At 44.3% G+C, this 26949-nt stretch overlaps 1 protein-coding gene across 10 annotated transcripts in view; it reads left to right on the forward strand.

The window, feature by feature from the left end:
- Window positions 1-3055: 3055 nt before the first annotated feature.
- Pi4kb (phosphatidylinositol 4-kinase beta) overlaps window positions 3056-26949 on the forward strand; it is a 32996-nt gene continuing 9102 nt past the window's right edge. For 2 of the 10 annotated variants that reach the window (XM_023716413.1, XM_023716416.1), the window contains exons 1-10: window positions 3056-3129; window positions 3386-3440; window positions 3521-3902; window positions 6113-6334; window positions 13452-14388; window positions 19115-19159; window positions 21679-21906; window positions 22944-23171; window positions 25495-25604; window positions 26187-26291. In XM_023716413.1, the coding sequence (XP_023572181.1) occupies window positions 6189-6334; window positions 13452-14388; window positions 19115-19159; window positions 21679-21906; window positions 22944-23171; window positions 25495-25604; window positions 26187-26291 (1799 nt within the window). In that variant the 5' untranslated portion in view covers window positions 3056-3129; window positions 3386-3440; window positions 3521-3902; window positions 6113-6188. Of the gene's footprint in view, window positions 3130-3385; window positions 3441-3520; window positions 3903-6112; window positions 6335-11415; window positions 11522-13451; window positions 14389-19114; window positions 19160-21678; window positions 21907-22943; window positions 23172-25494; window positions 25605-26186; window positions 26292-26949 lie in introns of those variants that run through there. The other 8 variants (XM_023716415.1, XM_023716417.1, XM_023716418.1 and 5 more) reach the window with 5 other exon arrangements.

Consider the following 26949-nt stretch of genomic DNA (forward strand, 5'->3'; position numbering starts at 1 on the left):
CTCTCTCTCTCTCTCTCTCTCTCTCTCTCTCTCTCTCTCTCTCTCTCTCTCAAATAAATAAATAAATAAAATTTAAAAAAAAAATAATACTGATACATTTAAAAAAAAAAAAAAAAGTTGGGGTCTAGAGATGTAGCTCAGTGGTACAGAACCTGCTTGGCAAGCATGAAGTCCTCAGTTCAATTTCTGGTACCTTCCAAAAAGTAAAAATTAAAGGTATGACATTTGCATTAGAGGATATAGAACTGGAGTCTAAGGAAGCAGCCCAGCAGCCATTGCCATTATCTATGAGGGAGGAGTGAGGGACTAGGCCAGAATACAGGTAGACTAGAAGTCATAGGCAGAAGGGAAAATAAACCACAGGCAATAGGATAAAAACATCCAGAGAAATAGTGTCTTCACCTTGACTAGTTGAAGATGTCTCTGTTTACTTTGGGATATCAGACTAATGAATGATTTTGAGATTTTCTTGAGTGTTGTGGGTTTTATTTTTATTTTTGAGACAGGGTCTTCTCACAATGTAGTTTAGACTGGCCTTGAACTTACTATGTAAACCAGGCTGGCCTTGAATTTACAGTGATCCTACTGCCTCAGCCTCAGCAGTGCTGGGATTGCAGGTATACACCACCATGCCCAGCACTCCACCCTGTTTTAAACTGTAATATGAAACAAATAATTCCTCAATAGTTCAAGCACTTTTCGGTTTATTAGATGAAAGACCAGACTAAGACTTAGGGGGAGTGACTACTGCTTTTTCTATTATTCCTAACTCATCCCCCTTGATGACAGTTTCCTAGTCCCTACTCCCAATACCTTTCCCTGTCTTTTCTCATTTTAGCTTTAACATAAATTTACTAAAATAATTTTTTGCTATTAAAGACAAATTCTACATGTCTAATTTATGGCCTCCGATAAATGAATCTATTGTTTATTTCTGTGACAATCAGTTTTCTGGGCTGGCCATTTAGCTCTGCAGACTAAAGCACCTGCTTAGGCAGGCACAGGGACCAGGGTTCATCCCCAGCGTGCCCTGCCCCTGGGGCATGCTAATCCAGAGATTAAAACCGGGCGTGGTTGTATATGTCTGTAATCCCAGTGCTTGGGAGGCCAAACACAAGAGGATCACTATGAGTCTGATCTATGTAGTGAGACCCTGTAGACCCTGGACTGAATACATAAAAAATAAAAAAATAAACAATCAGTTCTCCTTAGAATGTAAAACAAATGCTGCATTCACAACGGGAAAAGTAATGTCTTATGTTTGTCTAGGTGTTTTTTCCTCATGTTTTGGTTCCTCAGCAGACTCATGTTATCTGGAAACATCCCACAATTCTATGAGATGAAGCTAATAGGCGTTCTATGTAGTAAGATGGACAGATAAACTCACATTTTCTTTAAAAATGCTCATAGTTGTAATCAGTGGCGTTTCCTCTTCCCTTATCCTACACTCTTTCCCTTGTAAATCACATCATGGGAGGCATATTTGTGATATTTATTTCACATTTTCTTTATTCATCTGTTGAGAGCCATATAGGCCACGTCCAAGATTATGAGTTGTGCTGCTATAAATATGAGTATTCATGTATCACTGTAATACGATGACTTTAACTGAGGAAGATATGCTGAAGAGGTATAGCTGGGTCAAATGGAATTTCTATTTTTAGATTTTTGAGGAATCGTCATGCTGATTTCCATAGTGAGGGCCATCATTTATTGATATGTGTATGACAGCTGGTTAGAAGCTGACCAAGTGCTGCTGGTCCTGACAGGTGGACTGCTGATTCCCCACCCCAGACCTGTGGTCACAAATTTAAACTATCTTTGGCATTTTTGACCTCTTTTACATTACTGTACTTCTGCTTTAGCCTAGTTTATCTGTATCTCCTGTCCTCATGATTTAAGCAAATTCCCATTTCTGTTCAACACACAAATGTTTGGCCTTCAGGATGCTCTATACTTTTGTTTTGTTTTGTTTTGGGTTTTTTTGGAGACAGGGTCTCACTATACAATTCAGGCTGCCCTTGAACTCACTTTGTAGCTCTGGCTGACCTCAAACTCACAGTGATCCTCCTGTCTCAGCCTCCCAAGTGCTGGGATTACAGGAATGTGCCACCACGCCCAGCCTCAATCTTCTTTTTTATTCTGCTCAATAATATCTAGTATCTCTTCTAAGACCTGGCTCACAATATATTTTTTGTGTGTGTGGAACCCGGGATTGAACTCAGGCCCTTGCGCTTGCCAGGCAACTGCTTATTCTACTGAGCCATCTCCCTGGCTGGTTCACAGTATTTCTATTACCTATTTGCCCTATACTGAGTGGTGAGGCCTTCTTCAGCAACTTAACCAAACTGCCATATTCCTTCAGCAATTAGGTACCCCATTTGTACTAAGAATGGTGACACACCTGTAATCCCAGCTCTGCTAAGACAGAAGGGTCACCATGAGTTTGAAGTCAGCCTGGGATGCAAAGCAAGACCCCCATCTCAAAAAAATAAAAAGGGCTGGGAATGTTGCTCAGTGTGAAGGCCCTGGGTTCAATCCCCAGTAGCACAAAAAGTACCATATTTGTTCTACTTTTCTACATACTACATGTTTTACACAAAAGAGGTTAGTTACATCAGTTATCCCAGGTTGTAAGTGGAAAGAGGGCATCCCCCTTCTGAGTTCAAATAACTAGCCTCAACTTAGACTATTAACACCCCGTGATTGGCGTTGGATATTAAGTGGAAACCCAGAAGGAACTGGGGACAGAGATGCTGAGGAAGAAGGGGGCTCTTAACTGTGCTAACCGACAAACAGGTGCACAAAACCGACACCTGAGGACGACTGCAGACCCTGTTTGTGTCTATTCAGTCTTACACGGTTTTGTTTAGAAGGGATTACGTTCTTTAAGCCTTGGTCATTTCACTCACCTCCCGACCTGGCTCTGTCCAGCCCCTCCTGCAGGGCTAGGCGTCTGGATGGTGGAGGCCAAAAGCTGCCCAAGCAGGGAGTGACCTCGGAGACAGAACCGCGGTCTCCAGTCGGGCCGCTAACGGCGGAAGATGGACGCCGTTGGACCGCGCTATTCCCGACGCGATAAGAGGCAAAATCTTGATAAAGTCTTTAAGGTTGAGTAGGAAAGGGGTCGTAAGTGTGACTGTCTTCCTCGCCGACCTTTTCTTTCTGCCCCCTTCCCAAATATCTGTCCCATGATCTGATTGACTAGGGGAGTAGTGTTGGATAAGGGAGGGGGAAAAGCCACTGATTGCAACTACGGTAACTCGGTGGCGAACTCCATCGGTTTATTTACATACAATTTGCATGTTAATATCCTCCTGGAAGTCCGCAATACCCTGCCACTTATCCAGTAAATTTTACTTCCCTCTCGGCTTCCTTACTCTAGGAAACACTACTACCCCTTCGGCCCGCCTCTCAAGTACTGGCACCTCCTCCCACAGGTAAGCTCCTCCTTCCACCCGCTCCTCCCGCCCCAGCTTCTAAATATCTCATCCCCGCCCTCTTTTCTATTTCTGAACAGGCATGTTGCAGGCAGCTCACCCGACTCCTTCGATTACTCCGAGGTCGGTAGGGTTCTGAGCGTCGGGGAAGCAGGAAAGCAAATCCCGGGAAGACAGGCGTGGATTTAAAAGAATTACACGTTGAAATCTGCTGGGGACTTTTTTTTTTTTTTTTTTTTTTTCGGTGCTGGTTGCGCGGCCCGGTTCACCCTAAGGCATCGTGAAAGCCCATCAGGCAGCGCCGCGGGCAGCCCCGCAGCCGGGGCCTGGTGCAGCCGCCGCGGCCGCTGTCAGGGAAGCGCAGGCGGCCAATGGAACCCGGGAGCGGTCGCTGCTGCTGAGGCGGCGGTGTCGGCAGTCCGACTCCGACCGCCTGCACTCCTCCGCGGGAGCTCCCCGGAGGTAAGCGACTGTTTCTCCGTGAGTCACCTTTGCGCAGTTGGGGGTCTCCCTGTCCCTCACAGCCTTCCCCGCCTGGGTTCGACTACAAAACTGCCCTCCCGGTGGGTACCTGCACCCCAGGGTCCTCCGCCCTCTCTTCTCAAGCCTGGGGTCTTCCTCTGCTTTTTGGCTTCCTCTTCTGTTTAGCTCCTCCCTCTACCCCCGGGGATTTTCCCCCGCCCCTATTGACACTGTCCCGAATTACTATTTTTTAAAGGCATGAACCCTTTCTCCGTTAGACCCCTTTTACAGTGTCCATCCTTGTTTGCCCTTCCTCGTCGACTGTACTTCTGCCCCAGACCTTTCCCATGGACTCCGCCTTCATCCCTTTTCCAATTTTGCCCCACTCCTCCGAGGTCTGTGCAACCTCAGCACAGAGTTCTCATTTTCCTTTGCTAAAGATTGTATCCCTCCCTTCCTCTGCTGCTTCTGATTCCATTACCTCACCATCACCCACCTACCCTGCTCTTGGCTTGCAAGAATTACCTATACTCCTTTCCACAAGGGATCCCAGGCCCTTGTCTTCCCAACCCCAAAATACCATTTACGTTTCATTTTGATTTTAGACCTTATCTTTCTTCCCTGGGGTGCTTTATGATTCTGATAGCTGTCCTTTAGCTTTTCTTTCCCTTTTGAAATCCCTTCGCCCTCTGGAGGTTTGTTCCTGTAGGAGAGAGATGTGACAATGCTCCTTCCCATTTCAGATTTCCGACTTTGACTCTTGTTTCAAATATTTTGCTGATCCTTGTGTCACTTGGTTGTTTTCCCTGTGGTCCTTTTGTGTTCTCTGTCACACTGTCTCCACATATCACTTATTTCAGGATCAGCTAAACCTTGAACTAAGAAAAATGTGTTGGGAGTAGGGGGAGCTTTAGCTGTCTCAGGCTTTTCTAGACAGAATAGTGTTCCTAAAGGATGGAGCAAGTTTTGAAGAAATCCCTATCAGATTACACTTTGTTGACTACTCAGAAGCAGCCACTAGGAGGGAAGAACAGGCCTGCATCGAAACTGAATGAGGTTGTGAGACATTTTGTTTTGGATTATTTATTTTAGGACTGATGTTTAATGGATCACAGAATAGAGAGTCTTCCCACCCTTGTCCAGATCCAAGAGGAATGAGCTTACTGACTGTGGCTTACTAGAATAGTTTTGGTTGATTTCATAAGACCTCAGTCTGCAGTGGAGTAGGGGGGGTAACTGGGAAAAGGAACATGAGACAATGGAAAGACCTTGTAGATTTAGAATGAGACTCCTGGGCTCAGCATATGATTTCCTCACATAACCTCTAGAGTGATTTTTTTGAAAAAGTGATCCACTCTTCAGGCATCAGTGCAGTAACGGGCTAATAGGATGTAGGTTGAGAGAAAAATTAAATGTGTTTTGCTTATAAAACATTCTGGGTTCTCAGACAAAAAGGCATTTATAAATAATAGTTTTGTCATCTTGAAGGGTTGTTCATTTGTTTTTGTTTTCTGTAGGGGATCCAACTTGGGACCTTGCACTTGCCTTTTTTTTTTTTTTTTTTTTTTGAGACAGGGTCTCTCTAGTAGTACAGGCTGACTTTGAGTTTGCTCTTGTAGACTAGGCTTGCCTCAAACTCACAGCAATCCTCCTGCCTCAGCCTCCCAAGCACTGGGATTATAGGCATGCACCACCACGCCTTGCACATTCTGAGAATTTTCCTTCATCTCAGTCTTCCTAATTCATAATCATGAGTGTAAGTCAGTTTGAAACAAAAAATCCTGGCCTGCTTCTTTTATCTCTGCTTTTCCCCTAGTACAGTGGTGGCAAATCTATGACATGCATGACGTAGCCAGCTGTTTGTTATCCCTGAAAGGCTCACCGTCGGAGCCCTAGTGCATTAAGTTGCTCACCACCTGTGCTGTTGCTTTGTACTTGAATTGTAACTCCAGATTATGGGCAGAAAGTGTGGAAAAGCCCTTTGAGGAAGCTGACTGGAAAAGAGAACTTGGAGTAAGCTGGGACTTAGGAAACTGCTTGCCCTACTGTATGCCCTGTCTCTCTGCTGCCCTGTGATAGTGAAGTGGGCATGTGAAGTTCCACTCATTTTCTTACTCTAGACCTCTTGAAAGAGGTTATGCTGTCTTATCCCACTTCTTTTCTTCTTCAGACTTAACCAGAGTACAGCCTGTTCATAATCTGCTTTATAGGAAAAACTTCACTCCTTCAAAGCACCATGAACCAGAAATCATATTTCCCTGCTTCCCTCAGCTGGAGCCACACTGCATGAAAACATATTTGCTAAACACCATCCAAAAGAACAAATGGAGATTTATTTTGGGGAAGAGGTTTAGGAAGATCCTTTCAAGAGAAAGCCTAGTCCAAGTGCATTTAGGACTTACGTGCAACAAGACGGAACGGTTCAAAGAAAGGTGAGCATACAGGTTGCTTTCTTTGCCATCTCGCTGTTTCATCAGTGGCTTTTGAGAGCTGGATTGGGCTGTCTAGCTAGATGGAATCTGCTTATACCATCTCCATGACCCACATAAAGAATTCTCAGCCATATTCAATATTGACTTAACTAATTTGAGACCACTACCTCCTCACACATCACACGCCCCATTGTAGCTTGGGAATGCCCTTTCCCCTGATGCCACTACCATCTGGGGCCTTAAGTAAGCATTTACCTAGTTCCTAGTGGGGCTTGGGACTGCTTAATTGCTTAGCCCAGAGTTTCTACACAGAAAATGGAGTAGTTACTCTCCACCTTTACTGTTAAGGTCAGAGGGGAAAGATGAGTTGAGACTTTCTTAAGGAATGATTGAATTAGACCTTAAGGGATGAGGAGGAACTTCTCAGAGCAGAACAGGCAGCTGAGAGTAGTGTAGAGTCACTTTTGAAGAGTAGCCTGGGTTTTGTTTTTGCATTACTGCTAAAAAGATATACCTGGTAACAAATCCAATAGTACTGCAAGACCTCCTAACAAAAACTATACTATAGTCTCTTGCTTCATCCCTGTGCCTGTTTCCTCAGAGTTAACTTTTTTAGTTATCTTGGTGTTTTATTCTGAAGCTTATCACCATACCCTTAGATAAAATGCTTATGCCTCTATATCTTGGCCCATTAATTTTTTTTTTTTTTTTGTGGTACTGGGAATTGAACTCAGGACGTTGTGTTTGCCAGGCAAGCGCTTATTCTACTGAGCTATCTCCCCAGCCCCTTAATTGTTTAAAAGAGGGTTTATACCTCTTGTTTACATAATTAAATCACTTTTATTTCTTCTGCTTGACACATGTAATTTTAATACCCACTTTGTATGATAAAGATGCTGTATCCCTTTACCCTTTTTTTTTTTTTTTGGAGGGAACCGGGCTTTGAACTCAGACCCTTGTTTACATAATTAAATCACTTTTATTTCTTCTGCTTGACACATGTAATTTTAATACCCACTTTGTATGATAAAGATGCTGTATCCCTTTACCCTTTTTTTTTTTTTTTACCTCTCATGATTCATCTTAAAGGGTCCTTTAAACAGGGCCTGGTGACACATACCTGAAATCCCAGCAACTTGGGAGACTGAGGCAGGAGGATTGAAGTTTTGTGCCTAGGCTGGCCAACATAGGGAGACTGTCTCAGAAAAGCAAACCAACAAAATAAAGTATACAAGAAGAGATAAAATTTTCTGTTAGTTTTTTTTTTAGAGGGAAGAAATAAAATTTTTAAAAGGGTTGAGGCTGTTTCTATGGTGAGCACCCCAATACACAGTGGGAAGTGAGAGGATGATCTTTTAAAAGAGAGAATGCATGTCTTAAGGATTGAACCCATGGAGCCTTGAACTACATCCCTGACCTTTGTGTGTGTGTGTGTGTGTGTGTGTGTGCTGGGAATTGAACCCAGGACTGTAGGCTTGCCAGGCAGGCACTGTGCCACTGAGCTATATCCCCAACCCTTTCTTTTTAGCTTTGTTTTTTTAAAAGAAAATAAGTTGTCCGGGCTGGCCTTGAACTTGTTACTCTTCTAGCACGGCCTTCCCAATAGCTGGGATTGTGGGTGTGCACCACAGGCCAAACTCACCATGATCTCTTAAAGGTCATTCTATGAAAATGCAGGAATGTATAAAAACATCAGAATTGGTCTGAGGCTATCCGTATTTATCCAGTCCATGGAAACAGATTTAAAGAAGGGAATGATGACTAACTGGGTTAGGGAATTGACTTGAGGCTCTTCACCATCCTGTGCTGTCATTTAATGGAAGCCAGTAGGAGGTTGTTGATCTAGAATCTTTTGAGGTGATGAGGAGCAGGAAGCAAAGTTAAGCAGCAGCATCCTCTCCCTCCAAAATACTCTGCAGACATATACTTAACTGCTTGATCCCACAGAACACACACATGTACACCCTCTCTATCCACACCCACCATTTTGCCCTGACCTATAGTAACCCCTGATGCTTAGACTTAATTCCCTGCTTTCCCCAGATGGGAGCTATAGAGCCCAGTCAGCTGTCTGCACTTCCCCTACACCCATTTTTCTTTCCTCCAGTCTGTCTGAAGGGAGAGTTTAGGCTCCCAGTATGACATGTGGAGCTTCATTTGTTTGCTCTTCAGAGCTGTAGAAGTCACTTTTTTTGTTGTTTTGTTGTTGTTTTTGAGATAGGATCCCACTGTGCTGTTCAGGATGTCCCTGAATTCACTTTGTATCCCATGCTTGGCCTCAAACTCATAGTGATCCTCCTGCCTTAGTCTCCCAAGTGAGGAGTCATTTTATGTTAAAAATTTGAATTTATATTTTTCTTATTCTTCTGACTTATCAGGGGAAAGGCTACAAGTACAGGATTTGTTCTTTTTCATTCTAGTTATTTCATTTTCCTTAGAATAGTTAGCTATTAAAGATATGTTCTCTGTGCATTTGAAAAGGAATTGATTTTGAGGACCAAAAATCTAAACCTCTGGAAGGTTAGATTTTTGAGAATCCTTTTCTTGTTTCTCATGTCTAAATTATAGTGACCTAATCCCTCCAATATTCCTTTCCATGACCTGTTTCAGAAATAGACAGTCCCCTAGTCTGTGAGCCAGTAAAGAGGCATAGCTCTAGTGATTTTGTTTTCTTTGTTTTGGTTGTTTTGCACAGGAGAGAAATCTGGCATTCCTCCACCTTTTTTCTTTTTCTTTTTTTTTTTGTTAGGGATTGAACCTTTGCAGTAAACAACAACGCAAGACCACATAAATAAGTAAATAAATAAATAAATAAATAAATGCATGGTCTTGCTAAGTCACTAAATAGATCAGGCTGGGCTTAAATTTGGGATCATTCTGCCTCCGCTTCGCAAAGTCATAGATTTACAGGCATGCACTGCCACACCCTGCTTGTATCCACCACTTCACCAGAGATTGAAACCTGAGCCTCCACACTGAGCTATATGTCACAGGTCTTTTTATTTTTTGAGATAGTCTTGCTAAATTGCATAGGTAGGATTTGAATTAATGACTCTTCCTACCTCGGCCTCCCAAGTGCTGGGGTTATAGATGTGTACTACCATGCCTGGATCATACCTTTCCTCCTCTTTTCTCTCCCCATCCCCATACTGGGGATTAAAGCCAGAATCTACAGGGTGAGCTACATCTCTCACTTTTGTATAATTGTATTTTGAGACAAGGTCTTGCTAAATCACTAAATTGCCCAGACTTGCAGTCCTGTCTCCCATAGGGCTGGGATTACAGTTGTGTGCCACCACACCTACCTTCCTGCACCTCTTAATAGTATCTGGTTCTCTAGGGAGAAGAAGATGCTGATAGAGGAGTCTGTTCACCAGAGAAGTCCTTTGAATATTGTAATGTGGGATTCCTATCTGAATCCTGGAGCTGTTCTTTGCGTAGGGGATGAAAGAAATAATGGTGTTCACATAGTTTTACCTCCTTCCTGGTGCCAGTAATCCAGTTGTGATTAGGAATCTGCTGAATATCTTAGTGAGGTCTAAGGTACTGTGTGGGGGAGAATGTCTGAATTTCACTTACTTTGAAAATTTGGGGTGTTTGGTTGGTTAGTTGGTTTGAGTTGTTTTGTTTTGGAACTCAGGGTCATATACATATTAGGCAAGTGTTCTGCCACTAAGCTCAATTCCCAAGCCCCTTTAAGGTACTTTGGTGACTTTGAAGTCTCTTGAATAGACAAAAAGAGAATATGCAAAGCACAGAGTTGAGAAAAAGTTGATTATGCAGGATAACTGAGGCTACCTTGTAAATCTCTCTAAGCAAACCTAAAAGGTAGAGGTTCTAGTTGAATTAACATGACCTTCTGGTAAGAGGGCCCTACAAAGGTGTGGCAGGGAGTAATTAAAGCTTCCTTCTTATTATTCCTGTGCAACCCATAGCTACGAGTAGAAACAGATCCACACAGGCAACCGTGCTGGTTCTACTGCTCCAGAGGGCAATGCCTAATTTTAAGAGAGAACATAGTGGAGAGTTGTCACCTCTTTACCCATATATACCAAGCTCAAATTGCATTGAGAAAATTAAATTCAGAAATAAACTTCTTACCTCATAGATTTTGAGAAAGATGAACTAAAGTAGCCCCCTTTTTTTTTTTTGTTGATCTCTGAAAACAAAAGTTCCCCTCTGTCTTTTTGCAAAATTTAATGGTAACTTTCAGAAGCAGAAAGCTGGACTATATGATATTGGGCAAATGAAAGTAACCTTTTTTTTTTTTTTTTTTCCAGAACCAGGGATTGAACTCAGGCCCTTGCGCTTGCCAGGGAAGCAATTATTCTACTGAGCCATCTCCCTGGCCCCGAAAGTAACCTTTATATTTAACATTTCAGAGGTGCAATAAGATGCACTGGAAGGGTGAGCTTAGAAAACAGAATCTCCCAGAATGACTAAAAATCTACATATGGATCACTCTTTTTCTGTCTGCTCAAAAGTGTGGATACCCAGAGTTACAAGATCAAGATGATGTTACTGATACTTAACAAATACTTGCACCTAGGTTTACAAATGCCTCTACCTTTCTCTTGCTTTTAAGTATGTTTTAGAGCACCAGGCATGGTGGCACACACCTGTAATCCCAGCACTCTGAAAGCTGAGGCAGGAGGACTGCTGCAAGCTCAAGGCCAGCCTAGGCTATAAAGTGAGTTCAAGGAAGGGCAGCCTGAACTATGCAGTGAGACCCTATCTCAAAAAAAAAAAAAAAAAAGATGAGTGAGATGGCTCAGTGGTCCAAGTTGCCTGCCTGGCAAGCAAGCACAAGGATCTGAGTTCGCTTCCCCATACCCCTCTACCTCCCTAAAAAAAACTGTGTTTTAGACTCAGTCTATTTGCCTTTTTGGGAAGAGGCCCCTTAAATCCGTTTGGCTAATGCCAAATTCTGTGATCATGGTATCTCCCCTGCCAGGTAAGTATACTGATGCCAGATTCTGGAGCCAGGTTATTCTAACAAAATTTCCTCCTGTTTTGCACTGATTCTCCTGGTGTGGATTTGGTAAAAATTGCTCTTAGATGATGGCTTTTTGTTTATTTAGGGCCCACAGGCACAGCCAAAGGAGCAAGGAGGCAGGGACAGAACAACTCAGCCAAACAGTCTTGGCTGCTGAGGCTATTTGAATCAAAATTGAGCACATGTACTAGGCAAATACTATAGACTGAGCTGCATCGTCATCCCTATTTTTATTTTACTTTGAAATAGTATTTCAGTAAGTGGCCCAGCCTAGCCTCGATGTAATGAGTCTCCTGACTCAGCCTTTTGGGTAGCTAGGATTACTGCTGCGTGCTATGTTTTGCCTGGTAAACAAGGTAGCTTTTGTCAACAGTATTCTTTAGCTGAATTTCCCACCAGAGAGGTCTTAGAAACTATAGAAGCATGTGTCTCAGACTGATTTCCTTTTGCCTCCTTATAGTCCCTCTAGTTGAGTGTATATATATGATAATACTGAGAAACAGGTTTCAGGTAGGAGAGGGCTGCCATGAATGTTTTAGAAGCATCTCAAGCTACTAATGTAACTCTAATGTGCTTCTCTTGTAAAATACTATATATATTTGCAAGCACCTGCCTACATACACATGTTTACTAATCTTTCAGGTGGTTAGGATTCAACTGGTAGGTTTTTTTGTTTTTGTTTTTTGGTGGGGGAGTTTTGGTACTGGGGATTGAACTCGTAGCCTCACACTTGCCAGGTAGGCAGGCGCTTATACTGCTGAGCTATCTCCCCTGCTGGCTGGTTAGGATTCAGCGAGCATTTATTGAGTACTACTGTGTACCAGGGACTATACTAGATGCTTTCTCCTGTGTATTGATTTCTTATGCACAACAATGAGAAGTATTTTTTCCCAATTGCAGCTCAGAGGATATGTGACTTAGAGAGATAGCTTAGCGGCATAAGCACCTACCTGGCAAGCACAAGGACCTGAGTTTGATCCCCAGCCCTACATACTGTGTGTGGTCTCAGCCCCAGATGTCCAGGTGCACCATCTCAGCCCTGGCTGTGGGTGCCCACCGTGCTGCACTGGCACTGGGTGTGGTGGTGCACGCTTATAATCCCAGAACTTGCAAGGTTGAGCCAAGAGGATCTTTGTGAGTTTGAGACCAGCCTGGGGGCTACAAAAGTGAGCACAGGCCAGCCTGAACTGTATAGTGAGACCCTGTCTCAAAAAAAAAAAAAAAGAAAGAAAGAAAAGAAAAGAAAATGAAAGAAGATATGTGACTTGCATAAGTTGGTATACCTCATAAAAACAGAGCAAGCGATTTGAACCCCAGCCCATTTGTCTCCAAGTCCAGAGTTCTTTCCATGTACCCCAGCTGCCACAGCACTGTATGAAAGGGTATAAAGTCACAAAACCAGACAGCCGGAGAAATGGCACAGTTTTAGTAGAGTTGATGAAGGTTGTTTTAGAACTGTTTTCTTCTAGGCAAAATCTGGCATATTTGCTGGCCCTTGTTCCCCAGGAGTTTTGAGTCTAAAAGGGAAGCTAAGAAAGCATTTGTAACTAGAAAAAGACATCAAGATTCTAATAAAGGTGAAATGAGTAACCTATGTGTGAAGTGTTACATGAGTAAGGAAATACAACTTTTTTTTTTGGTACCAGGGATTGAACTCAGGACTTTGTGCTTGCCAGGCAAGTGCTTATTCTACTGAGCTATCTTCCTGCCCCAGGAAATACAGTTTAAAGGGGAAAAGAAAATGTTATGCCAGGCAGTTGAAATGAGATAGGAAGAACAAAAGGACAGAATCAGGACAAAGGAATAAGATCCAAATTTTAAAATGCTTCCCATTTTACCTAAGAAACTTTTAAGCCTGGATAAATGTAATACATATAAAGCTACATTTTACAAACAAGCTAGGAAACAAGGCCAGGCTGAGTCACTAAGTGCAGAAGGAATAAAGAGTAATGCAGTGATTGGAAGTGGAGTTGGTGAGGGAAAGCTTCTTGGGAGAGGAAAACAGAAAGAGAAGGTACATGGGAAGGTTTTGTGGCAAAGGAAGACCTGCAGATGGCACCACTAACCAGAGTGTGTATGTGTCTCTCTTTCTGTTCCTTTCTCCTTCCTTCCCTCCTACAGTGTGGAAGCTCAAAGTCTGGCTATAGCCATGGGAGACACGGTAGTGGAGTCTGCCCCCCTGAAGCCAACTTCCGAGCCTACTGTTAGCCCACCAGGGAATAATGGGGGCTCCTTGCTAAGTGTCATCACAGAGGGGGCTGGGGAACTATCAGTGATTGACCCTGAGGTGGCCCAGAAGGCCTGCCAGGAGGTACTGGAGAAAGTCAAGCTTTTGCATGGAGGTGTGGCCATCTCTAGCAGAGTCACCCAGCTGGAATTGATCAATGGGGATAGTGTGGACAGTGAGATCCGTTGCCTGGATGATCCACCTGCCCAGATCAGGGAGGAGGAAGAAGAGATGGGGGCCACTGTGGCCACAGGCACAGCCAAAGGAGCGAGGAGACGGCGGCAGAACAACTCAGCAAAACAGTCTTGGCTGCTGAGGCTATTTGAATCAAAACTATTTGACATCTCTATGGCCATTTCATACTTGTATAACTCCAAGGAGCCCGGAGTACAAGCCTACATCGGCAACCGGCTGTTCTGCTTTCGCAATGAGGATGTGGACTTCTATCTGCCTCAGTTACTTAACATGTACATCCACATGGATGAGGATGTGGGTGATGCCATTAAGCCCTACATTGTCCATCGCTGCCGTCAGAGCATTAACTTTTCCCTTCAGTGTGCCCTGTTGCTTGGGGCCTACTCTTCAGATATGCACATTTCCACTCAGCGACACTCCCGTGGGACCAAGTTACGGAAATTGATCCTCTCAGATGAGCTAAAGCCAGCTCACCGAAAGAGGGAGTTGCCTTCCCTGAGCCCAGCCCCTGACACAGGGCTGTCTCCTTCCAAAAGGACTCATCAGCGCTCAAAGTCAGATGCCACCGCCAGCATAAGTCTCAGCAGCAACCTGAAACGGACAGCTAGCAATCCTAAAGTGGAGAATGAGGATGAGGTAAAATTTTGGGGAGGGACAGAAAAGCAAGGTGGCAGAGGGCTGCATGGAGACAGGCTACTTTATATGGGCTTACCTTGTCCTTTCTGTTCTTCCCTCTGTTTCATTTCATTGATAAAAGCATGAAATGTTAGAATGGAAACAGACCTTAGAATTCATGTATTCTGACTGCCTCATTTTACAGAGGAAGAACTCAGAGACCCAGTGAGATAAAGTGACTTGCCTTGGGTCATATAGCTGATGGCAAGGCTGATACTCCTGTGGAGAGTACTTTTACTAAGGTACACTGCTATTCCATTAACTATAGTACCTTCTTACTGAGAACTATGGCTGGGACCTTCTCCATTCTGGCTTGAGATCTGACCTAAGGAAAGGTATGGGGCCCTCGAATTTGTGTGTGCTGAACAAGGAGGAATGATGTTCAATAAAACATGAACTCCATTGTAGCCACTCCTCATAATCCCTCTTCCTTACCCCTAAAGGTCATGATTTTGGTCATCTCAGGTAAAGATCTTTCCCAGTCAACAAGGTATCTGTAGAATGTTCTCCTGCTTGCCTTTCCTCTTGGGGAAGAATGCCTTGCTGCTCTCTTTCCCATATCATTTGGGAGAGACACAAAGGAAAGAGAAAAGCAGTCTTGGTAGAGTAAATCTAGTACCTATTCAAGGACCTAATGCTGAGGGGAAAAAGGAACCCTGAGAAGCAGTTGGGGGTAGCTAACGAAGGATCCTGAGCAGAGAAGAGATGAGTCCTCAGCAGTATAACCACCTTCCAGTCCACATCTGCATAGATAGCAGAGAAAGTTCCACAGAGAACAACCAAGTTCAGTGACCTGGTATCCTAGTCAGACAATGGTGCTCCAGTCCTCTGTGGTTTGCCATTGGCCAGGCTTTTGTCCTGACTGCCAGCCTAGCCTAGAAAAGAAGGGAGAAAAAAATGAGGAATTTGCACTGGTAGAAAATATGCATAGCCATGGTCCTGGCATCTGTCTCTGTGGGGCATAACCCACCCACGTTTTGATACAATGGGATTTCTTTCAAGCACAAGGAAGTCAGGGTGACCTAGGAAGGAAAAAGCAGAAGAGAGAAAACTAGACATCCTGCTGTCTTTGGAAATGTGTTATTTTATTATAATTTGATGATGTAAAGCTGCAAGGGCTAATGTTTAGTGAGCATTTATGTTGCAAGCATCATACCAAGTACTTCACATTTAATTCTCACAACATCTGTAGTAGACATTTTACTAGTGAGGAAAGTGAGGTTTAGATAAGTTCAGTTACTTGCCCAAGGTCCCTTGATATTGGGGAGTGTCAGATGAGAACCCATAAATAACCTGTGCCCATCTCATTCAGCTGAGCTGCTTAGTTGTTTTTCAGCATCTACTTTCCCAGGTCCCAGCTGTCAGAAGCCCTGGGGGAGAACAGCCCATGCTGTGACCATCTATACTTCCACACCCATGCACAAAGCCTGTTCTCTGCACCAGAGTAGACCACTTCACTTCTGTTTGAGTTTAGCAATACAGCACAGAGTCCATAAAGGCAGGCTGTTGCAGAACAAAAGGAATCTTCCAAATTCTGGTAGAACTGAGGTCATGAAGAGCTGCTTCATCTTGGAGTCAGATCTGCAATAGTATGATTGTGAGCAGCCAGAAGTGAATTCCTTAGTGCCTATTGTCAGGTTTGTCTGTACTCCATATCCATTTTTTAGTCTTCATTTTAGGACCAGAAATGCAGAGGACTTAGGGCTTCTTTACCTTGTACTGGTCCTGGAACCCTCTTCCTTCCAGGTATTCTGCTCCAGAACACTGAATACCTCTAAAAGGCTGGTATTCAGTGAGTGCCTAAATCTCTAGGGTGAGTTTTCCAGCTGCCATTCTTCCCAACCTGGCTTCTTATCTTGGGTCACTAGATCCAAGAAAGAAAGGAAATACCACATCCCTAGGCCTTGCTAGGTTATCTGATGCAGGCAGAATGAGACACCTGAATCCACTGTGGCTCCTCAGGATATGTGAACAAGAAAGAGAGAACATAAATATCAGTATCACTCAGTTTCTAAGCATTGACATCTTCAGCATAGGGTTCTTTCAAAATGTTCTTGGCATTTTGAAGATATATGTGTCCCTGCCAAGGCCTTTGTCCACAATACTAAGTAAATTGGCTCTTCCTCTCCTGTCATGCAACATTCATTTCACTCAACAACTAGTTACTTACCTTATACAGTGTGCAAGTTCTGTTCTAAGTCACAAAGGATGAAGGGCAAGTGCTATTCTTTTCTCTAGGAACTGATAGAATGATATGAAATCCCCATTAGCTAGGGAACCAGTTAGTTGGTGACTCTTGAAAAGGTATTTCCTGGGCCAGCAAGATAGCTCAGCAGACTAAGCGCCTGCTTAGGCCAGCACAGGGGCCAACGTTTAATCCCGGTGCTGCACTGCCCCACCTCTGGGTGTACTGAGCCAACCACCGAGTCTTAATCCCAGCACTGGAGAGGATGAAAACAGGAGGATCACTAGGAGTCCATCTCTCACTATTCCTCCCAAATCCCTTTTCTTCAGAGCAGTTGTTAACCTCAGGAAACCGTGCTTAGGCACTTTTCTTTCCCATTTATAACCGAATGATAGGGGCCGGGGAGATGGCTCAGTAGAATAAGTGCTTCCCTGGCAAGTGCAAGGGCCTGAGTTCAATCTCCGGTTCTGAAAAAAAAAAAAAAAACAGAAAAAACGAATCCTCCTATACCAAATGATAAATATTTTGGCATAGAGTAAGGGACACAGTGAACTGCACGAGTACCACTCCTACCCCATGCCCTGCCCTGTATAATGACACTCCAAGTAGATCAGCTTTGTCTTTTAAGGACTGCAACCTTTGTACATAGAAATCTGCTCCATATCGTACTGAAAGCCCTGTGGGCCTTCCAGCCTGATAGGGTGTGATGTCAAGTTCTTGGCCTCTACTTTGCTCCCTGTAGCTGACTCAGTCTAAGTGACTCAAGCCCAGGGAGTAGGAGGAGGGTTGCAGGTCGTAATATACTTCCCTTCTCCCCAGGCTGTTCATACATCCATAGGGATGTGTCTGAGGGAATTAGCTGTAGCACTGCCCATGGAGCCAAGGTTTCACTTGTGCCTCCCCAGCCAGCCCTGGGTAGAAACTGAACTACTGAGACTCTGGCATCCTTATACCTCATTCAACAACCCCCTCAAATCTATCTGAAGTAAAAAAGTCATGATGTGGGAATGACACCACATGTGATTTTGCCTCCAGTGTGCTTTTTTTTTTTTTTTTTTTTTTTTTTTTGCAGAACCAGGGATTGAACTCAGGACCCTGCGCTTGCCAGGCAAGCACTTATTCTACTGAGCTGTCTCCCCGGTCCGCCATTGTGCTCTTTTTACCAGATTGTTTAAGAAAAGACTTACCTGTAGGACCTTCAGCTAAAATAGTACTTAACCATGAATTAAGTGAGTGAATTAAGTCAGTGTTTGAAATATCAGTTGCAAAGTAGAAGCTCAGTGCCCACTGCCTTCCTGTCCTGATAGCACAAAGGACTTTCCTCTTGAAGTCAAGCACCTCTCCTCCTACATATTTGTATACATGCTGCCCCTGCTTCCCTGCCCTGGCAGACCTTTAGGAAAGATCTAGCATATTCTTGTGCATGAGTACTACCACCAAACTGCCCTGTTTTGTTCATAGACCCCACTATGACACAGGAATGAAATGATGTTTAAGATAATAATTCCTTAAACATATATAATAATTTATATATGTTTATATAAAATATGTTTATAATAAATATTCCTCTGGGTTAGAACTAGGGTAGCTGCTGCCCTGGATAGTCAGCTCCTCAGGTGGATTTTGCTAGAATTGAACTTCCCTTTTTTTTTTTTTTTTTTTTTTTTTTTTCTTTCTTTTTTGGCAAGAACCAGGGATTGAACTCAGGCCCTTGCACTTGCCAGGGAAGCGCTTATTTTACTGAGCCATCTCCCCGGCCCCCTTGAACTTCCCAATTTAAGTTTAAGAAAAAAAAAAAAAAAAAGAAATTGTAGTATATTGAATGTCATGTGTAATAGCCTGCTGGGAAGCCTGAGGTTTGATTGATGTACCCTGATGTCCACCAGCGCAAGCTCACAAGTTTAAAGTTCATGGGTCTGGGGTACCCTTTGTCATACAAGTTCAAGGTTGAGATTAGTTTTCCCAAGGTGATAATAAGGCTGATTAGAGAGGAAGAATATGTGCTTGGCACTGGAAGTTTAGCTCCTGGGGTTTCTAAGAAGCTTGAAGAATATCACACTTGGTACTTCCAGTATGTGGGCCATGTAGTTTATTAAATCTAGTCTCTTGTGGTCCTCACAGATATCATGTAAGAGGTGAAAAGAAAGAACAAAGAAACTTAGCAGCACAGTTCCTGCCTGCAAGGAACCCAGCTTTAGATTTTATCTTAAAAGGAAGATTACTTCAGGAAGATTTATCCAGGCAGGCAAAAAGCAAAGAAAAAGACTTCTTTGTTTCTTTAGCCCTTCTGACCCTAGTCGGGGCTGGCCTTCCAGCATCACCTGCAAGTGTCTAGAATCTGGGCAAGTGGTGTTTCTGGGTTGGCTTTCCTTCATTAAAGCACAAAGACAGAGCTGCACAAAAGCAGTTATGATCCAAGGTGGAGCTAAATTCTTTGCCTTTGTCTCTCTCCTTTTCCTCCCTGCCCCCTCTTCCTCCCCTCACCCTCTGGCCCTTTCCCAGGAGCTCTCCTCCAGCACCGAGAGTATTGATAATTCATTCAGTTCCGTAAGTGGGGCCAGGCTGGGACTGGGTGGCAGGCTCCCCCCATGGCCGCATTTCCTCTCCGTCCCAGGTCTTCTGAGCACCCAGGCCAAGGGTAGAGTTCAAAGGCCCCTTTAATTACCAGTAGTCACCTTCTCCCTCTCAGGTCTCCCAGAGCACCCAGACCTGAAGGAGCCCCTCTGACCTTTGCTGCCTGGGCCCTGAGCTCAAGCTGGGATGAGCTTAGTTGATCTCTCAGAGACAACTGGGGTACCACGCTTCTTAGCTCCCAGTTCTTGGGGCTCTGGAGGAAACAGCTGGGAGAGAGAGAGAATTTACGCCTGGTTTAGAGCCAAGAACTGTTTGGCAGAAACCTCCAGGATCCCAAATCTCCCACCCAGAGCCCTTTCCCTATGGCTTTTGCCATCAGACCTTCAAATGTATGTTGAGTCTTCTCAATGCAAGGCCCTTTGCTGGTGAGCCAATCAATTGCAAATAGGACTTGGTCTGAAGGAAAGTTTTACCTCCCCACTACTGGTTATCTTTTAACTCCAACCCCGTTTCTTCTAGGTCTGAGTTCTTCCTTTTTCCCAGCTCATTTCCAAGGATGTTCCTTAATCCCATTCTCCTTTCTTACTCCCTCTGCACTATCCCAGACCCTCTAGTCCCACAGGGTCTTGGACTCTGTTGCTGGGCAAAGACGTGAGAGGAAATGCTGGACCCTCTGGGAGTTTGGCTGATTTTTTTTGTTTTCCTTTTTTTTTTTTTTTTTTTTTTTTTGGTCTACCCAATCAGTTTTCTATGTTCTGTGCTAATCCCCTTTAAATCATTATTCCTGTCTCCTCCTATATAGCAGAGCCTCTCTGGAGGCCTGGGGTCACATTTCCAACATACTCTTAACATAACAGGATAGGAAGGAATTCTGCTTTTTCTAGTAAGACTATGAATTAATTGGGGTGGAACATCATTGGAAAGGTGACCACTTGCCACTGAGTGAATAGGTTAGGGGATCAGGATGGAGACTTCAGATTTCCTCTTTTCTTTCTCTGTTTGGCTGCCAGGATATTTCTAGGGACCATAGAGAGTCAATTCTATTGTCATCCTTTCCTTACCTCTTTCCCTAAAGCATTCCTGACCTGTTCTGTTTCATTACTGTGTACTACGCCAAGACAGCCCACCTCCTCCCACAGTGCGGTAGAGCTGAGAGCTGAGCTGTCCTCTGCTCTGTCACACATGCACAGGTGGACCTGCTGCTCCTAGTCTCAGAAGATGCTTACTTTGCAGTGTGAGGCAGTGAGGGTAGAAATTCTCAATCAGGAAAGTAAGCACGACACACTCAGAAAGGGAAAGAAAAGCCTGAAGGAAATGCTATTCCTGAAAAAGGAGGTAACGTTCTTATCTAGCTGAGGAGAATGGGAGTAGAGAGTGAGGTGGCTGTTTTGGTAAAATGCCCCTTCTGGTGGAAGAAAGTGGGAACAGAGCCCTTCTTTCTGCCTAGTTGAGTCCATCTTTTTCCACACATCTTACTCTGCATCCAAAATAACTACCTTTTCCGGGAATGACTGAAGGGCCTGCCATGAGAAGCCAAGCACAGAGTAGAGCACGCTTATGAGGAGCTTAGTCACTGAGAGGTAGGGAAGAGGAGGGCCCAGGGAGGAAACATGAGAGATAGGCTTTGGGGCCCTGATCAAGAGCTAAAAGGAGCTATTGCTTTCCCCATCTCCCTACCCCCGCCTCCCTTCCTCCATCTGCTTTTTCTTTGCCCAGTGATTATTGGTTGTTCCTCATTAATGCAAAGTTTGCTCATTTCCTCATCACTGCATGTGTATTGATTCTTTATAAGAAATTGTGGAATGGACGAGATTGTGGAGTGTCATGGAGAGCAACAAGTCATTTGGACATGTGATTCTTCCTTTTTTTTTTTTTTTTTAGATGGGGTCTTGCTATGAGTTTAGGCTGGTCTCGAGCTCATTTTGTAGCCCAGGCTAGTCTCAAACTCACTAGGATCCTCCTGTCTCAACCTCTTGAGTGCTTGTATTACAAGTATGCACCCCATGCTCAGCTAGAGTTCTTTATTCTTTGAAAGGGGAAATACTGACTTAGAGCACCTTTTCCAGGCCTTGTAGGCCCTGGCAGAGCCCCTTAGTCAAGACCCAGACCAAGGACCTATGTGAGGAGAGGGACAACTTTATTCTTCAGATGTAAGCAGCTCTTCTCTGTGGGCTCTAGATGACCTCTCCAGATATTGTTCCCCAGCCTATCCTAAAGTCTTGGGACCGTCCTTGAGGAACACAAGTCTAAGAGTAGTACATCCCAGAAACCTGGACTTGGGGCCTCCTTGTTCTCAAGAAATAGACTGGGAGTTTTATGCTAGCTATGCCCAGTTTGAGATCAGAGGGGTAGGATAGAATCTCCTACCATGGTAAAAAAGTTCCTCTAGCCTTTCTTAGGGTTCTTAACCAACAGGGCCAGGAGTGACTGGGGGTATGAGCTTCTTTCTATAGTTTTTTCACCATCATTTGTTTCATCCCAACCTCCTTTAGCCTGTCCGCCTGGCCCCTGAGCGAGAATTCATCAAGTCCCTAATGGCAATTGGCAAACGGCTAGCCACACTCCCCACCAAAGAGCAGAAAACACAGCGGCTGATCTCAGAGCTCTCCCTACTCAACCATAAGCTCCCTGCCCGCGTCTGGCTGCCCACTGCTGGCTTTGACCACCACGTGGTCCGTGTGCCCCACACACAGGCTGTTGTCCTCAACTCCAAGGACAAGGTAAGTGGGCTGTGACCCAAACCCTACTGCTGACCTCACTTTGCTCCTGTGATTGCCCAGGTTTGTGGGGTGTTGCATACCAACACCCCAAGCACCTATCATCGTCTATGGCATGTATATTACCTGACTTCACCTCAGTATAGCCATGATTCTCAGAGCCTTCCTGTCCCCCTTGGGCTTTGCTCTTCTGGATCAGAGAAACCTAAACTTTTCTAATTTGCCTCTTGCTGTCTCTCGGGAGAATTGTTTTCCATCCTTTTATAATCATTTTGGTGGTTGTGCTCCAGCACTTCTGTAAGGAATGAGTACTCAGGGTTCAGATTTTTCTTTCAGAGAAAATGTTGATCCACTTTGGGATAGTGCCCAGTTTGGTCCAATCTTTTTGTCTACAGCAGTTGCCTGGGTCTCTTTTTTATATGTATTTGTATGTTTATTGAAGACAAGTTCTCACTATGTAGTTTGGACTGGCTTTGAACTCGCTATGTAACCCAGGCTGGCCTCAAACTCAAGGCATTCCTCCTGCCTTAGTCTCCCAAGTGTTGGGATTACAGGCATGTGCCACCTCATCTGGCCTGTCTTTAGGACAAGGCAGCAAAGGCTTCTAGGCCTGTCTTCCAAACTGTAATTGATACATGAAACAGTTTGCCCAACTGCATTGTCTGTGCATTCTTTTTTTTTTTTTTTTTTTGGCGGAACTGGGGATTGAACTCAGATCCCTGAGTTTGCCAGTCAAGCACTTATCCTACTGAGCCATCTCCCTGGCCCCTTTTTTTATTTTTTTAAATTTTTTTATTTTTTGTGTGTGTCTGTGCATTCTAAAGCCCACCTGAAAAATCTAGAAAATTGGTGCACTCTCTCCCCCAAATTCTTTGTATAGGAATTGCGTGACCAATTCTAGCCCTAAATATGTATCCCTTCTATTAAGGGGCTGATGGATGAAGGCTGGAGCTAGGAGTGGGCAGCAGGAAGAACTGTATTAACCAAGTGGAGATAGTAGTAGAGATAAGCTGCAAATGCTGTTCTCACTACCCCACCAGGCACCCTACCTGATCTATGTGGAAGTCCTTGAATGTGAAAACTTTGACACTACCAGCGTCCCTGCCCGGATCCCTGAGAACCGAATCCGGAGCACACGGTCCGTGGAGAATCTGCCTGAATGTGGCATCACCCACGAGCAGCGGGCTGGCAGCTTCAGCACTGTGCCCAACTATGACAACGATGACGAAGCCTGGTCGGTGGACGATATAGGCGAGCTGCAGGTGGAGGTAAGGGGCTCCAGGGTAGTAACATTGGGGCCCGACCTGATGTCCAGGTGCTCATAGTTCCAGACTCAGTAACACACCCTTGGCAAGAGAAGGTGAGTGCCCAAGTGAGCCAGCAGCGGGTACTGCAGAGTTTGAGCAGCTCTGGCCTGGAGTTCAGGTGGGGCTTGTTCCCCTGTGTGAGTTCAACTTAAATGTAAGCAATAACTTCTAGAACCAGGGAAATAGGGGAAGTTCATTGAAAATATTTATTGAATCTCTGTTATAGAAATCTTTCTTGTGGATGCTCAAAATACTAGTTTCTAAATTGTAAATTAATTTCCTATGTGAACAGTAGCCAATTTGTCAGTTTATTCTCAGAAAGAGATTGGTTCTGTATTTAAGATAGGACTGTATTTAAGATAGGACTGAATTTATTCATATTATCTGAAAGTATTAAATAAGGTACCGTAACTTAACATGGTTTTATTTTTTTATTTTTTTTTCCCGGAACCGGGGATTGAACTCAGACCCTTGCGCTTGCCAGGGAAGCGCTTATTCCACTGAGCCATCTCCCCAGCCCCCCTTAACATGGTTTTAGTACAACAAATTTCCTATGATAGGAAACATTTTTCTTTTAAAGACATTGTTCTAGCTGAGTATGGTTGTGTACATCTGTAATCCCAGCACTCAGGAGGCAAAGGCAGGAGGAGTATTTGAGTTCAAGGCCAGCCTTGAACTGCATAGCAAAACCCTTTCTCAAAAAAAGACAACAAAGCAAAACAAAGACATTGGAGTTTCTAGCCATTTCATTTATGAAATCAAATAATTTTATTTTTAGTCCAGGCGCGGTGGTGCGCGCCTGTAATCCCAGCACTTGGGAAGCAGGAATCAGGAGGATCACTACTAATGTGGGCTATGTAGTGAGACCCTGAACAAAAAAAAAGAAAGAAAGAAAATCCAAATAATTTTATTTTTAACAAAGAAAGTTATCTTATGGTAACAGAGTAGTGAATCAGATGTTCTTTCATAAAGAAGTATGCATTAAGGGCCATCTGTGTGCCAGACCTGAGTGCTTACGCTAATGAACAAGATATGGCCCCACCTACTAGGAGGTTAGGACCTAACAGGAGAAAGGAGCAGTTGGTAGGTGTAATATGGAGGAGAAATAGGAGGTTATGGGGGGTGGGCATGGGAACACCCCAGGATGTTATCCCTACTCCAGGTTTGGGAAGAAGTCACTTCTCAATTGAGGCTGAGGATGATAGGAAGCAGTGAGCAAAGGAAATGCGTACCAAGACAAGAAGTGGGAGCTGGCAGTGACAGGAACTGAAAGGGCATTTGGCCCTGTGTCTGAAGTGCACAGTGAGCAGTGAGGCTGCAAAGGTTGGCATGTGCCAGGTTGTAAGGAGATTGCTGCTGTAGAAGAAGCTGAAAGTTTACTCTGTGGTCACAGAGACCGAGAGCAGGATTCTATGTAGCACATTCTGTGAAAAACTCTTTGAGCTTACATCTAGTTGGAAGGTTAGACATTTAAGAAAAGCGTTAAGACATAGTGTACAAGGCAGTGAGTTATTGGGTGACAAGTAGCAGTCAAAGAGGAAGACCTTGGTACATGGAGAGAGTAACTTGATGGGGACTTAGATCTGGTACAGTTAGAAATGAAATTCAATTGTGTGACTTGGATGAAGAAATGGTCAGAAGAATCCAGTCTGAAACCGCAGAGAAAAATTCACCCTTGCCCACAGAGGGCTTAGTCTGAAACTCAAAGTTGAGGTTTCTGTGATGATCCATGCAGTGATTTGTCAGTTTTAGTATTGGAGAACCTGTTAAAAAATTCCCATTTCCAGGGGCTGGAGAGATGGCTCAGTGGTCTAAAGCACCTACTTGAAACAAGCTTGGCAAAGCACAGGGACCACGGTTCAATCCTCCAGCACCACATGCCAGCCGGCCCCGCCCCCTGGTGGGCTGAGCTGGCCACACACACACACACAATAAATAAATGTAATAAATAAAAATAAATATTAAAAAAAAATAAATAAATAAAATAAATAAAAAAATTCCCATTTCCAGACTTCATTCTCAGTAATTCTGATTCAGACCAGTGGTGGGAACCTGCATTTCAGCAGGTGTCTCAACCAGTTCCAATGCAGGTTGTCCACATTTAGAGATATAGTGCTGCTAAGAGTGCCCAGGCAACTTGGGGTCCCAGTGGTCGGGGCAGTGTGGAACCAGGGGAGGTTCTTGCAGGGAAAGTGAAACATTCATGGTGACGGCAACCAGGCAGGTAGTGAGAGAGGTAGACTGTGCTTAGCACTGCTGACCAGCTCTGCCCTGCTGTCCCCAGCTCCCTGAAGTGCACACCAACAGCTGTGACAACATCTCCCAGTTCTCTGTGGACAGCATCACCAGCCAGGAGAGCAAGGAACCTGTGTTCATTGCAGCAGGGGACATCCGGTATGGCCAACTCATGTTCCTTCACTTCCCATCCCTCTTTCAGACACTGCCTCTCTCTTTGTTCCAGTCGTCTGTACCAGCTAGTATCTTTTCCCCTTCTCTCCTTACTCTGTGCTTGTCCTGAGACCACCAAACCTGAGGCAGTAAAGGTACAGGTTGAGATACTACTTAAACTACTGTAGAAAGAAGTAAGATTTTAAGAAGATCCCAAAGAAGTGAAACCACAACAGATTTCAGCAGTGATTCTCAAAGTGGGCTCTGAAATTGATAAGCATCAAAATCCAGGAAAAGAAGAAATCAGAAGCTGATGGAAATGCAAAAATTGTGTGGTCATTCCCATTGTGAATCACTGCGGCGTTGGAGGAGTGGGAGGGTGGGTACTCTGCAACTTAACATGATGACAAACTACCAGCTTAGCAGTGGTCCCACTAATTATGCTTCCTTCCATGAGTCTCTCTCAGCCTCGGTTCCTATCTTTTTGTGCCCAGAATCCAGGAACAGTGCAAAGAATGCTGCCATAGACAGGGACATGAGGCTCTGGGGTAACTCCTCCAAGCACATGATGTGTTTTCTTCCTGCTAGACGGCGCCTCTCAGAGCAGCTGGCCCACACCCCCACAGCCTTCAGGCGAGACCCAGAAGATCCTTCCGCAGTTGCTCTCAAAGAGCCCTGGCAGGAGAAAGTACGGTGAGTACAGTACAGCTTGGTCTCTTATCCTTTGAAATGTCCAAGGAAATTGCTGGTGCACACTGCACTATCATTTTTTTAAAAAGGATTTATTGTAAGCCAACTAAGAGATAGAGGCTTGTGCTTCAAATCCCTATCTCACTGTGTCCAGATATGTTGTGGTCTTTTATAACAAGAACAGGAGGAAGGAATACATTGGAACAATAGATATGTTCAGCCTTGTTCCATCCCTTCTTGTACCTAGACTTTTGCCTTCCTCATCTAAAGGAATGAAATTGGGTTGATTTCCAGTGCTGGATCTGGATATTCTAACCCTTTATCTCGGCTGAGGAGAGATGCCCTAAACCTGAGGAAGCTTAGAGAAACTTCAAAGTTTGGGGAAGCTACTTGTCCAAAAAGCAGATACCCTCCTGCCTCAGCCTAAGTGTTGGAATTGTAGGTGTGCGCCACCACACTCAGCAAACCCTCAGTCTTAAGGGCCTTCAAATGCCATATTATCTGGCTAGTTCTCATGTTGGATTGGTGTGCAGATTTCATCAAAGGTAGCTGGAGCACAGATAAAGAGAAGCCTTAAAAGGTTATCACTAAAAGCCAGGGTGGTGGCACATGCCTATAATCCCAGCACTCGGGAGGCTGAGACAGGAGGGTTGCTGTGAGA

Source organism: Octodon degus, unplaced genomic scaffold (genome assembly GCF_000260255.1).
Source record: "Octodon degus isolate 3935 unplaced genomic scaffold, OctDeg1.0 scaffold00048, whole genome shotgun sequence".
Taxonomy (NCBI): domain Eukaryota; kingdom Metazoa; phylum Chordata; class Mammalia; order Rodentia; family Octodontidae; genus Octodon; species Octodon degus.